This window comes from Neoarius graeffei, chromosome 17, assembly GCF_027579695.1.
Source record: "Neoarius graeffei isolate fNeoGra1 chromosome 17, fNeoGra1.pri, whole genome shotgun sequence".
NCBI lineage: Eukaryota > Metazoa > Chordata > Actinopteri > Siluriformes > Ariidae > Neoarius > Neoarius graeffei.
Window position 1 is genome coordinate 47655438 of NC_083585.1, and position 15081 is coordinate 47670518.

General features: G+C 43.8%; 1 protein-coding gene across 2 annotated transcripts in view; it reads left to right on the top strand.

Moving 5' to 3' along the window:
• Positions 1 to 14376, top strand: part of st14 (ST14 transmembrane serine protease matriptase) — a 176147-nt gene extending 161771 nt beyond the window's left edge. For both annotated transcript variants that reach the window (XM_060897683.1, XM_060897684.1), the window contains exon 19: positions 13199 to 14376. In XM_060897683.1, the coding sequence (XP_060753666.1) occupies positions 13199 to 13360 (162 nt within the window). In that variant the 3' untranslated portion in view covers positions 13361 to 14376. The remainder of the gene's footprint in view (positions 1 to 13198) is intronic.
• Positions 14377 to 15081: the final 705 nt, after the last annotated feature.

The window sequence follows — 15081 nt, forward strand, 5'->3', positions numbered from 1 at the left end:
CACAGTCGCTCTTCTGCCCCTCTCTTTCTCTAAACATGTAACTCAACACACATCTTTGGTCCTTTTATCCCTTTCTTTCTCCCTCTGTGTTAAACTAAATGGACATGCAGTGAATTTATACATTTGAACGGTTTTTACATGGACATTACTGCTGCACATTGCTTGATGTTAAATGTTAATTTAATCAGCACATTCTTGAAATTGAGGCATAATTGAGTAAGAGATGGTTATTTAAATCCAGCTAGAATTAAGGCAGTAAAATCCATTATGAAGTTATGTGAGAAAGTCTTATCGAGGGGCATCTCTCTCTCTCTCTCTCTCTCTCTCTCTCTCTCTCTCTCTCTGAGATTTTGGGCATTACAGATGTCTGAATAAAAGATAAAGGACAAATTATAATGTATGGAAAAATAATTGAAAGCAGACATCTGATTTCGAGCTGTTTAACTGGATCCACTGGGATGAAGTATGTGTTTTTAATAAAATGTCAGCAAAGGCCACGCTTCCATTACTGTGACACATGAAGGCAACACCTGCAATGTTGCAATTGACAGAGAAGCCACACCTCCACTGTGACTGATGAACATATAAGTCACGCCTCCTTCACTGCGCTTGACAGACACAGAATTCATGCCTCCTTAACTACAATTGAACGCAGAAGCCACACCTCCACCACTGTGACTGACAAAACCAGAAGCCACACCTCCTCCACTGTGACTGACGAACACAGAAGCCACACCTCCTCCACTGTGACTGACGAACGCAGAAGCCACACCTCCTCACTGTCCTGAAGGATGCAGAAGCCACACCTCCTCCACTGTGACTGAAGAACGCAGAAGCCACACCTCCTCCACTGTGACTGACGAATGCAGAAGCCACTCCTCCTCCACTGTGACTGACGAATGCAGAAGCCACACCTCCTCCACTGTGACTGACGGATGCAGAAGCCACACCTCCTCCACTGTGACTGACGGATGCAGAAGCCACACCTCCTCCACTGTGACTGACGGATGCAGAAGCCACACCTCCTCCACTGTGACTGACGAACGCAGAAGCCACACCTCCTCCACTGTGACTGACGAACGCAGAAGCCACACCTCCTCCACTGTGACTGACGAACGCAGAAGCCACAGCTCCTCCACTGTGACTGACGAACGCAGAAGCCACACCTCCTCCACTGTGACTGACAAACGCAGAAGCCACACCTCCTCACTGTCCTGAAGGATGCAGAAGCCACACCTCCCCCACTGTGACTGACGAACGCAGAAGCCACACCTCCTCACTGTCCTGAAGGATGCAGAAGCCACACCTCCCCCACTGTGACTGATGAACGCAGAAGCCACACCTCCTCACTGTCCTGAAGGATGCAGAAGCCACAGCTCCTCCACTGTGACTGACGAACACAGAAGCCACACCTCCTCCACTGTGACTGACGAACGCAGAAGCCACACCTCCTCACTGTCCTGAAGGATGCAGAAGCCACACCTCCTCCACTGTGACTGACGAACGCAGAAGCCACACCTCCTCCACTGTGACTGACGAATGCAGAAGCCACACCTCCCCCACTGTGACTGACGAATGCAGAAGCCACACCTCCCCCACTGTGACTGACGAACGCAGAAGCCACACCTCCTCCACTGTGACTGATGAACGCAGAAGCCACACCTCCTCCACTGTGACTGACAAAACCAGAAGCCACACCTCCTCCACTGTGACTGACGAACACAGAAGCCACACCTCCTCCACTGTGACTGACGAACACAGAAGCCACACCTCCACTGTGACTGACGAACGCAGAAGCCACACCTCCTCACTGTCCTGAAGGATGCAGAAGCCACACCTCCTCCACTGTGACTGACGAACGCAGAAGCCACACCTCCTCCACTGTGACTGACGGACGCAGAAGCCACACCTCCTCCACTGTGACTGACGGACGCGGAAGGCACACCTCCTCCACTGTGACTGACGGACGCGGAAGGCACACCTCCTCCACTGTGACTGACGGACGCAGAAGCCACACCTCCTCACTGTCCTGAAGGATGCAGAAGCCACACCTCCTCCACTGTGACTGACGAACGCAGAAGCCACACCTCCTCCACTGTGACTGACGGACGTGGAAGGCACACCTCCTACACTGTGACTGACGAACGCAGAAGCCACACCTCCTCCACTGTGACTGACGGACGCAGAAGCCACACCTCCTCACTGTCCTGAAGGACGCAGAAGCCACACCTCCCCCACTGTGACTGACGAACGCAGAAGCCACACCTCCTCCACTGTGACTGACGAACGCAGAAGCCACACCTCCTCCACTGTGACTGACGAACGCAGAAGCCACACCTTCTCCACTGTGACTGACGAACGCAGAAGCCACACCTCCTCCACTGTGACTGACGGACGCAGAAGCCACTCCTCCTCCACTGTGACTGACGGACGCAGAAGCCACACCTCCCCCACTGTGACTGACGAACGCAGAAGCCACACCTCCTCCACTGTGACTGACGAACGCAGAAGCCACACCTCCTCCACTGTGACTGACGAATGCAGAAGCCACACCTTCTCCACTGTGACTGATGAACGCAGAAGCCACACCTCCTCACTGTCCTAAAGGACGCAGAAGCCACACCTCCTCCACTGTGACTGACGGACGCAGAAGCCACACCTCCTCCACTGTGACTGACGGACGCAGAAGCCACACCTCCTCCACTGTACTATAATGGCCCTTTTCCACTACCCTTTTTCAGCTCGCTTCAGCTCACTTCAGCCCGACACGGCTCGCATTTCGACTACCAAAAACCAGCACGACTCAGCTCGCTTCAGCCCTGCTTAGCCCCTAAAACTCGCACCGTTTTGGAGTGGGGCTGAAGCGAGCCAAGCCGTGCCGAGTGAGACTGGAGGCGTGAGCAGACACTCCCCTGTGCACTGATTGGTGAGGAGGAGTGTCCTCACATGCCCACACACGCCCCGCGAGCGCGCTGGGATCTGTAAACACCGTAAACCCGGAAGAAGAAGAATTACGAATTACGAGAATTTCTGAAGCCTTATGCGCCTCGCCTCATCTATACGCTCTTGCCAGTATCTGTTGGCGTTGTCGGTGACAACAAGCCACAGCACCAAGACCAGCAACACTAACGACTCCATGTCCTCCATGTTTATTGTTTACTATCAGGGTTGTGAGACTACCGCTTAAAAGCTCACTGAATCAGTGACATACAGAGCATCGTGGACGAGTTCGCGGAGCGCAAGGCTCGTCGTATGCCCTTCAAATAATGCGCGCAGTAGGCTATTGATGTTTTATTATGAGCCATGTACAGTATGTCGCCTAATGTTTTTTTGTTTCTGAGTTACATGTTCGTTTGAAGGACTTAATGTACAAAATAACATAGTTGCACCCCGGAGTGTTGAAATTGGTAAACACAGTGCATTCAGTGAGGTTTGCACCGCCCTCCTTTTATTTCTGACTCTTCCTGTCACCGTTGCAACCTCTGAGCGCTCATTCGTATGCCCTTCAAATAATGTGCGCAGTATAGGCTAATGATGTTTTATTATGAGCCATGTACAGTATCCTAATGTTTTTTGTTTCTGAGTTACATGTTCGTTTGAAGGACTTGATGTACTAAATAACATAGTTGCACCCGGTAGTGTTGAAATTGGTAAACACCGCAGTTGCGGACATTTTGTAGCCTAAAATGATGTTATGATAAGCTTTAATAAAGGGCCCGGTCATTTGCCCCGCCCCCGGCCCGGCTCTGACTTGTTCCGCCACTGTCACTGATGTCACTGTTTGCGCTGCTTAACGACATCACGTGACGTCCACCCACTTTCGCTAACTCCACCCAATGTGTCCACCCACTTCCAGCCAGCACGGTTCAGCGCGGTTGTAGTCGAAATGCAACTCCAACAGCCCCACTCAGCTCGACTCAGCACGGCACGGCTCAGCCGCGTTTGTAGTGGAAAAGCGGCATAAGATGCAGAACCCCCATTCTGAGGAGCATTATCTTGGCCTGCTCTGTGTGTGTGTGTGTGTGTGTGTTCACTGCTTCAGCTGGGTTAAATTTCACTGTGCGTGAAGTTTGCATGTGACAAAGGTTTCTTCTTCTTCTTTAAATAGGAATCTAATCAGTTGTTTCCCCTTTGGAAGCCTTTAACTGTAAATATGACCCAGACTTTGTACTTTTGTCTCCTGGTGTGTGTGTGTGTGTGTGTGTGTGTGTGTGTGCACTCATGCTGCAGGAGTATAATTGTTGTTCTCTGTTCCTTGATATGAAAATCAGCCCGATTTCCATAATTTCTTTTCTGCTGTTGTTATTCATCCTTTCTACCTCATACTTGTCTGCTCTTTCCAACCCTAATCTCCTTATTTTACTCCGCTTCCTTCAGACAGACCCTTTCTGCCTTCCTCAGTCTCTTTCCGTCTTTCTCTATCTCCCCAGTCTCTCTCTCCGTCTAATTCAGTCTCGTGTGCTGGCTCGTCCTCTCACGTTCTCTCATTTCAGTTTCCAATCCAAACAGGCTTTATTGCCTGCGCTGTTTACGCAGCGATATTGGCAAAGTAATTAACGGCAAAATTGTATTACGCCTAAAACAAATCATTCCGGGGTAATGGCGACGAAATGAAATGGAACAATAAATAATATGGCTAAATTAGAAGTACGATATGATGGATGACAAGTGATCATCATAATAATAATTAAATTCTCTATCTGTGCCTCACCCACTACAGCTCTTCTCACTCATTATCGTCTCTCTCTCTCTCTCCTTTTGTCTTTTGTCTCATTTTTTTTGTTCCCCCTCTCTCATTTCCTTTTTTATTCATCTATCTCTTTCTCCTTCTCTGGTTTATTTCATTAAAAGGAACGGTTCAGCAAGAAAAAAAAAAACCTAATGTCCTAAGCTAGTACACCTTTAGTTATGCTCTGGAGCTGTAAGGCTAATGGAAAGTACTGACTTGGTTAATGACTTTTTTTTTTTTTTCACCCAAAATATTTTTCCGTGAACATCTGCCTCAAACCGCATCCGGTTCCTCAGTGAGTTCACGCACAGGACATGATGTGACTTGCTGTACTATAATTGACATGAACGAAAAGTCACTGTTTGGCAGAATGCTGTAATCTTTTACGGCGGCCATCTTGGAGCGCTGGAATCATGAGTTCCTGTAGTGCAGGTTATTCTACTCAAGACACTAACCCTGTGTCCGAAATCGCTCACTCGTCCACTACTCCCTATATAGGGAATTACTATCTTCTTTCTTCTTCTTCTTTTGGCTGCTCCCGATTAGGGGTCGCTACAGCGGATCTTTCGTCTGCATTGCTCCCCGTCTTCCGCATCCTTCTCTACCACACCTGCCACTTTCATGTCCTCTCTCACCACATCCTTGTACAGTATCTCATCGTTTTCGTGTGCCTGGCAGCTCCATCCTCAACATTCTCCTTCCAACATGCTCTGCATCTCTTCTCAGGATGTGCCCATACCATCTGTCTCATCTCTCTTAGCTTAATTCCCAAGCTCTCCACATGTGCTGTCCCTCTGATGTGCTCGTTCCTTATCCTGTCCAACCTCCCATCGCAAACCTTAACATCCTCAACTCCGCCACCTCCAACTCTGCCTCCTGTCTCTTCGTTAAGGGTCCGGTCTCCAATCCATACATCACAGCTGGTCCCACTACTGTCTTATACATCTTACCTTTCACTTTTGCTGGGACTTTCCGATCACAAATGACTCCCGAAATCCTTCTCCAACTGCTCCACCCTGCCTGCACTCTCTTTCTCACCTCACTATCGCAGCCCCCATTGTCCTGCACAGTTGACCCCAGGTATTTGAATTCACCAACTTTCTTTACGTCTACTCCTTGCATCTTCACTACACTCTCATCCTCATTCTCACTGCTGCACATGTATTCTGTTTTGCTTCTACTCGCCTTCATTCCTCTTCGTTCCAATGCATACCTCCATCTCTCCAAACTCAGCTCAACCTCCTTTCCACTTTCACCGCATATCACAATATCTATATAGGGAATTACTATTTAGAGGACTATATAGTGAGCTCATTGATAAAGTGAAATAAACGCTTTTAGAAGAAGAAGCCTTTGTCACATGCACACTCCGTCGCGCTGGTATTCACGTCATTACTGTCGCACAATTAAAACGTGCCAGATCAGTCGGCTGGTGGGTTTTCAAAATAATAAATGCATTCATTTATTTTTTTCGTGGTCCAAATCCTGCGCTCTGATTGGCTGGCGAGCGGGTCCGTATCCTACGGTATGGACCCCAGTTACGGACCTCTGGCGACTCGCTCGTTCACAACAAAAAACATGGTAGCGTTTTTTTGTCAACATTTATTTTCGCATTTCTCAGGAGAATAGCATTAATTTTACAGCATGGCTAGCGATAATGACAATGTTCACAGCGAAAGCGAGTTTTACTACCCTGATGAAGAAGAAATAAAATAAAACATTTCTGGAGAAAGCTAGCGCCAAGCAAAAACATGGCTGAATCCTGAATGACTCAATTTTGTATAAATGGAGGACTACATAGGCGGCAAAATGTACACTGACAGTCAATGAAAATGTCCAGGTGACATTTATGAAAATAATTTTATTCATAAGCTATGAAATCATGTACTAGAAGCTTACAGATCAATATACTGACATTTAACTCGAGATGAATAAACAAAAAATCACAATTGTTGTGAGCTTTGATAATGTACAGTCCGAACAAAATGGATACCCTGTAATTGGAAAGTTGCAGCTTCAGTACCGAGTATTGTCCCCACCAACAGCAATACAAGCCGTCAGTCTGCGACGCATACTGCATATCAAACGGCGAATCCTGTCTTGTGGAATGGCCTGCCACTCCTCTTGAAGAGCCTGGATCAGTTGACCTCTGTTCATGGGACGAGGAACACGGTTCTGGATCTGAACACCAAGGTGATCCCATAAATGCTCAATGGGATTGAGATCAGGTGAATACGCAGGCCATGGCAGGGTTTGGACATTCTGACCTTCCAGGAACCCTCTGGTGACACGGGCAGCATGCGGACGTGCATCTGTCATCTGGATTTAACCGTGGCATCTTGGACATAAGGAATACAAAAGTCGGCTTTTTCATGGCCTTAATAAAGGCTATCCAACCCATCCTTTCAACCGTGTACAAATTTTTGTTTTTCTCCAAAACAGCACTTTGAGCTGATTCCTAAAGACCACTCCCTGAAGACTATTGAAAAATGTTTGGATTGAGGAGAACTCATTAATTACTTCTGTGCACGCTATTCAATAGAAACATCTCAAAACAAACATTTCCCCAACTCCGTATTGCATAATATGTTGAATTATTGACCTGGACTTTTTCATTGACTGCCAGTGTAGTTGTTTTCCTGCCATGGAAGTGCACTTGTATACCGAGGAGGAAGCCATTTGCATTACAGCCGTGAATGAGGATTCAAAATGGCGGCTCGCCTCAGCTTGGTTTTCCCATAGATATACATAGAAGACTAGATGCCTCGTCCCCGTTGCCCATCAACGAAGTCGAACGTCCGCACATGGCGGCCATCTTACCTCAGACAGCTGGTTTACCCATTACATTGTGTTGGTAGCGATATGTACTTTTCAGATGACCGTAACTTCCTCAAATTTCAATCGATATTCAAACGGTTTGGTTTGTTATATAAAAAAAAAACGGAAGTATGTATTTATGATATTAATGATGAATAATCATTTTATGTTTTAAAAAAAATACATACTGAAATTCCTGTGCTGTGAGAAGCCTAACACTGCATACTTATGGATAACTGCGGCCTTAGGACAAATAACCATACAATTTATTTCCAATTTTTAGTGAAAATATTTTTACATGTGATAGGGCCGTAGGGGAAGCTAAAGTTAAATAAACAGCTTACTCACTTACAACCCCGATTCCAAAAATGTTGGGACAAAGTACAAATTGTAAACAAAAACGGAATGCAATAATTTACAAATTTCAAAAACTGATATTGTATTCACAATAGAACATAGACAACATATCAAATGTCGAAAGTGAGACATTTTGAAATTTCATGCCAAATATTGGCTCATTTGAAATTTCATGACAGCAACACATCTCAAAAAAGTTGGGACAGGGGCAATAAGAGGCTGGAAAAGTTAAAGGTACAAAAAAGGAACAGCTGTACGACCAAATTGCAACTCATTAGGTCAATTGGCAATAGGTCATTAACATGACTGGGTATAAAAAGAGCATCTTGGAGTGGCAGCGGCTCTCAGAAGTAAAGATGGGAAGAGGATCACCAATCCCCCTAATTCTGCGCCGACAAATAGTGGAGCAATATCAGAAAGGAGTTCGACAGTGTAAATTTGCAAAGAGTTTGAACATATCATCATCTACAGTGCATAAGATCATCAAAAGATTCAGAGAATCTGGAAGAATCTCTGTGCGTAAGGGTCAAGGCCGGAAAACCATACTGGGTGCCCGTGATCTTCAGGCCCTTAGACGACACTGCATCACATACAGGCATGCTTCTGTATTAGAAATCACAAAATGGGCTCAGGAATATTTCCAGAGAACATTATCTGTGAACACAATTCACCGTGCCATCCACTGTTGCCAGCTAAAACTCTATAGTTGAAAGAAGAAGCCGTATCTAAACATGATCCAGAAGCGCAGACGTCTTCTCTGGGCCAAGGCTCATTTAAAATGGACTGTGGCAAAGTGAAAAACTGTTCTGTGGTCAGACGAATCAAAATTTGAAGTTCTTTATGGAAATCAGGGACGCCGTGTCATTCGGACTAAAGAGGAGAAGGACGACCCAAGTTGTTCTCAGCGCTCAGTTCAGAAGCCTGCATCTCTGATGGTATGGGGTTGCATTAGTGCATGTGCATGGGCAGCTTACACATCTGGAAAGACCCCATCAATGCTGAAAGGTATATCCAGGTTCTAGAGCAACATATGCTCACATCCAGACGACGTCTCTTTCAGGGAAGACCTTGCATTTTCCAACATGACAATGCCAAACCACATACTGCATTAATTACAGCATCATGGCTGCGTAGAAGAAGGGTCCGGGTACTGAACTGGCCAGCCTGCAGTCCAGATCTTTCACCCATAGAAAACATTTGGCGCATCATAAAACGGAAGATATGACAAAAAAGACCTAAGACAGTTGAGCAACTAGAATCCTACATTAGACAAGAATGGGTTAACATTCCTATCCCTAAACTTGAGCAACTTGTCTCCTCAGTCCCCAGACGTTTACAGACTGTTGTAAAGAGAAAAGGGGATGTCTCACAGTGGTAAACATGGCCTTGTCCCAACTTTTTTGAGATGTGTTGTTGTCATGAAATTTTAAATCACCTAATTTTTCTCTTTAAAAGATACATTTTCTCAGTTTAAACATTTGATATGTCATCTATGTTCTATTCTGAATAAAATATGGAATTTTGAAACTTCCACATCATTGCATTCCGTTTTTATTCACAATTTGTACTTTGTCCCAACTTTTTTGGAATCGGGGTTGTACAACCTCATACCCAAATGTAACGATACAGTATGATACTGTTGTCCTAGCCCGGCTGCTCATATCAGGAACTATATTGGAGATTATTTCACTAAGTAAATAATGCTACCGATTATCCTTAAAAAAATGATGTATTATCTTACTGGTGAAAGGTGATCCCGCGTGCCCTACTTTCCAGACATCGCTGGTTCGAGCAACCGAAAGCTGCGCAGAAGTCTGGCATCTCGTCACAGTCAGTAATTTAATTTCCTCTAGAAATCATAATGTAAGTTGTTTTAAATTAACCAACCCGAAAATGAAAACCATGTGCAAGTGCAACTTCAGTTATTGAAAATATTATCTCATGACCTTCCGTGTAAAATTACTTGGTGCTACGAGCTAGCCTAGCATGAAACACAACTTTGACAAAGCTGCAGTAAGTCGTTTTTGAAGAGAAAAGGTACGATTTTAGCATGTTCAAGCACCCAGAATTACAGCCACATTAATAATGTTTTAAGAAATCAAACCATTTGTATATACGTCAAAATTTCAGCGAGATAAGAGTATAAACATTTAAGCATCTCAATGGTCTTACCTCAGTTTACCGCAAATTCTGTGGAAAAGCTTGCCTGTGGTAAGATGGCCGCCCTGTGCGGACGTTCTGGAATACGCGGTGAGGCATCTAGTCTTCTATGTGTATCTATGGGTTTTCCCTTTCAGGCGCTCTCGTTTTCTGTTAGAATTTGGTAAAGAAAAAAATAAATATATTATTTACCAGCTTAAGGTTGGTCCGTATGGTGAAATACCGTGACGTCGGCCTTGAATACTGACCTCGGCCCTCTGGGACCTCCCAGCTGGTAAATAATGTGTATTTTTGTGATAAATCCATATTATACTGAGTGTATTTCCCACATTAATAAATTCAAAGTACCTGCATCTTTCAGTTTTTTTTTTTAAATCAAGGCTGAATACTTTCTTCTTTGCCGCTGCCTTTTATTAAATCAAATCTGAGGCTTTTAATTTGATTTCTTTTAGCGTGACCGCAATGCATGATGGGATATATTGCTTGGTTAGTGACCATCGGTTGTACACTACTTTTCGTGATGCATTGTGGGATACTTTGAGTGCACTATATAGGGTGGAAATAATCCTCACTATCGTTATGGACAGCACTACAAAATGGTGAACTCGCTATATAGTCCACTATATAGTGAATAGTGAGCGATTTCGGACACGGAAAGATATAGAAGGTGATGCAATAAATGGTTCATGGCCCCTCACTGTAGTTTACATCACTCCCCCACCCCAACTCTTCTGTTATGTCAAGGAATCAAACACTTCATTAATGGGACATTTATCGATTCATGATTTTAAAAAAAAAGTGTGCGAGTCCAATTATTTTTCACCGTCACTGAAATGTTTTGTTCCCCTTATACTGCAGCAATGTGCCAATGATTACATTTTTTTTTTTTTATATATTACAGAATGGCATATGTGTGTGTAGTTTTTATCCATTTATAGTTACATTTAATGCTGTTCCTTGGGGGCAAGGTTAGAGAAGCAGCCTTGGGCCCAAAGGGTTGCTGGTTCGATTCCCAGGACTGGCAGAAAAAACTGTGAGGGGAGTTGAGTGAATGAACAGCACTTCCCCCTCCCTCTGTATCATGGCTGAAGTGCCCTTGAGCAAGGCACCGAACCCCCGACTGCTCTCCGGGTGCTGTAGCATCACTGCCCACTGCTCTGGGTATGCGTGTGTGCTCATTGCTCACTTGTGTGTTCATGCATATGTTCACTGCTTCAAGATGGGTTAAATCCAGAGGAGGAATTTCACTGTGCTTGGGTGTACATGTGACTACATACGGTAAAGGTTTCTTAACCTCCTAGGGCTTAGCGGTCACATGCGTGGACAGCACTTTATGGAAATTCGGAACACGAATCCACATATGTGGACATACTTTTTCTCTAAAAGTACATCTTATCAAAAGATGATGCTTAGTTTTTATTCTAATCAGGCTCTAATAAGCCCAAATAGCAAAGAGAAATAAAAAATGCATGTAAAAAACCAGCTTGGGCCTTAGGAGGTTAAGGGGTGTTCACACGGCACATATTTGCATCGATGCTGCACCGATGTATTTTGTTGCGATATATCTTACACCGGTGTAAATTTTGTGGAGCGTTCACACATCACAAACCTGCTTACTAGAGAGAAGCGTGTTAGCACCGGTGCAGCCCCACTTGCGTTCACACGGCAGTTTTTTGCGACCGTGCTATACGATAGTAATAATGCGGAAATGAAATATGCGCATGCGTGAAAATGTACTTCCTTTTCCCGGTTGTCATGGCATCACCAAGCGCCGGGAAAACAACGTGGATGAAGACACCAGTGTTGCCAGATACTGCTGACGTTTTCCAGCCCAAAATATGTTCAAATCCGCCAAAATGCACTTAAAACCGCCCAATCTGGCAACACTGGAAGTTCTGTTGTTGTTGATATTCGCCATTTTGGAAGCGCAACATACCAGGATGCAAATTATGCAATGCCAGTATGTAATCAACTCTCCTCACGCGTAGCGAGTCTACCCCTGTAGCGTTCAGACGTCCCATTTTATATCAGTGCTGCCCCGCAAACTAGCATTTACTCCAGAGTAAATTTCTTAAACCGCCTCCCGAGCAGGGTTAGATTTGCACCGGTTTAAGCAGCTTTCAGGGGCGACACCGGTATAACTTTGTACCGTGTGAACGCTCTACCGGGGCAGCCGCGGTGCTCCACCGGAGTAAAAGTTCCCTTTATTCTTATTCTTCTCGTACCACAAGATACTACTTTTAAACCCTGATGATATAAGAGCTATGAACATATCCGCTTTTCATGTTGCTGAGAAACACAAAGTGCCAGACTCCTCTGTCTTTAAATACCAACACTGCAGACGACGAATGTGAAATAAATTTCTTCTTTGAGGAAAAATTCAACATGTTAACAATTGTTTTTCTGCTAAATAAGAAAATTAATGTTTTGTTGCTCTTCGAGCTACTGTTATAGAAAAATAAATTATTTTCTTGTAAGAGATTCTGAAGCAAGTATTTGAAAATATCAGGATATTGTATCGAGAGAAAAGACTTTCAGTGATCTTCCAACAAGTTCTTGTACCGTACCTCTAGCACAGAACTAAAGAAAGCACTGCATTTAAGGTCAATAGAAAAGTTTAGACTTTCTTTTTTTGCGCCAAACTGTTCCTTTAAAACGTTCCCCTTCTCCTTTAGTCTCCTTTCTTTCTCTTATCTCTTCAATTAATATTGTTTTTATCTCCTTTTCCAGTTTCCTTCTTCATTTCAGCTTTTTCCTCTGCCTCATTTGTCTTTTCCTTTTTCTGGCTGTCTCGTCTTGCATATTAATTTTCCAATCTACTTCCTCTCTTTTTCCTCTATTAATCTTTTTTCCTATATACTTGTTTACTGCTTGTTCTCTTTCTCATACCTTTATCTGTTCTTTCTTTTGTCTTATCTGTTCATATTTATCCATATACTTTGCTCTTGCTTTCCACCTCCTACTGTCTTCTATTAATCTTTCCAGACGCCTTTTTTATTTAATTTTTCCCCACCTGTGTTTTTGGTTACACGTTATCGAGTCATCTTGACTTTCTTCTCTTATCATTCCCCCCCCCCTCTCTTAATTATAATACACCTCATCTCAACTCCTCATCTGTGAATGTGTGTTTCACAGGGTGACTCAGGAGGTCCTTTGGTTTGTCTCTCCAAGGCTAATATTTGGTTCCAGGCTGGGATCGTGAGTTGGGGAGAAGGCTGCGCGCGCCGCAATAAACCCGGCATCTACACACGACTCACAGTGTTCCGTGACTGGATATATGAAAACGCTAAAATCTAGCAGCGTGACGAGCTCCAGGACTACACGATGCCCAGTGTTTATACACAAGTCTATGATTGTGTGTGTGTGTGTGTGTGTATTGGTTAAGATCTAAAATATTTGCGAAATGATCCTTATGGACACTTGTATTTTTTTTATATTGCTGAGCCTAAAGCTCGCTCAAGCACAAATCGAGTTCTCAGGTCTCTGTTATCATGAGGAACTTTTCAATCTAGAACTTGAAATAATAGCGGATCCCAGTGGGTTTCAGTTAATTACACTGAAAACATTTGTGGTTTCCGTAAAATGATTTATTATTGATGTTTTATCTTCTAAAATTTTTATAAGCGTGCAGATGTGTCGTGTCCCTATCGTCATGTTTCCTTCAACTTGCCTTCTGATCCTCCGGCCATCAAGACTGTTACATTTGAGCAGAATTCACAAGTACAGCTGTTATATCCTTCCCAAAATCAGTTTGGAATTTATAAGCGTGTTTCCAAACTGCTTTTCCATCACTTGGGGCAAAAAGGCTTCTGTGCAATCTAGACGTTTCTTCAGCTCCCTCTTGCCCTTTTATTTTTTTTTTTTAACACTTTAAAATTGCTCAGCCATTAGAATATGGAATTGGCTGAAAACGAGTCATTTCACTCATTATTTTGCCCAAATGTTCAAGGCCAGGTTGGGTCATCTGGCTCTCCGCGTGCTAACAGCCTGACTAGCTCATCCGGAGGGGATCTCTAAGCCAAGTGAACTTACAGATGGATCTACATCTCTCGCTGCATGAGGATCAAGAGTGCATCACGACACTGCCCTACAACTGTTTAACATCTTGGAACTGTTTTGTTTTTAATGGTTGTATTTTGGAACAGCATAATACTACGGTTCATATTTGCGGATCTTTATTTTATTTTATTTTTTTTCAGTTATGGTGATTGATGGACATTTTCACTAAAGCCTGTTATGATTCTTATTATGTGCTGTATTGTTGTTTTTTCTTTTATATCTGCTTTGGAGTGTGATAAAGTTTATCTGTTGAATATCAGTCCACTAGTTTTATATCTGATGAATATTACAGAACTTTTACAATTTCTGAATCTACTGACCAACCTTACTGTTATAGTACGAGCTCATGAGATCCCATAATATATATTTTATTAACGGTTATAATTTCTTTCAATGAAAAAATTAAAATGAAACCATCGGGGTTTTTTTTAAGTTCCTTTTAAATCACTACTAGTAATAATAATACAATTATGATATTATGCCTCCCATATCGATTCACATAACCCAGTGCTTGTAATCTGTTGTTCATGCAGGATTTTTCATCTGGAGGCATCACAGGCAATTTTATATTCTATTTAATATGATTCATGTTAAACATCCAGCAAGGTTCCAGTAAGAAATACAAATAAGAGGGAGTGCTGCTATAGGAAAATAGTCAGTTATGTTGTGGTGTGAGAGTGGTGCAGTGGTTAGCACTGTCGCCTCACAGCAAGACGGTTCTGGGTTTGAACCTTGCGCCTGATTGGGGCCTTTCTCTGTGGAGTTCACATGTTCTCTCATGCGTGGGTTTCCTCCAGGGGCTCCAGTTTTCTCCTTCAACCCCAAAAAACGTGCAGATGAGGTCAACTAGATTGTGGATTGATGCTTGTCTCCGTGTTAGTCCTGTGATGGATTGGTGACCTGCCCAGGGTGTACCCTACCTCTCACCCAAAGTCAGATGAGTTTGGCTCCAGCTCAGC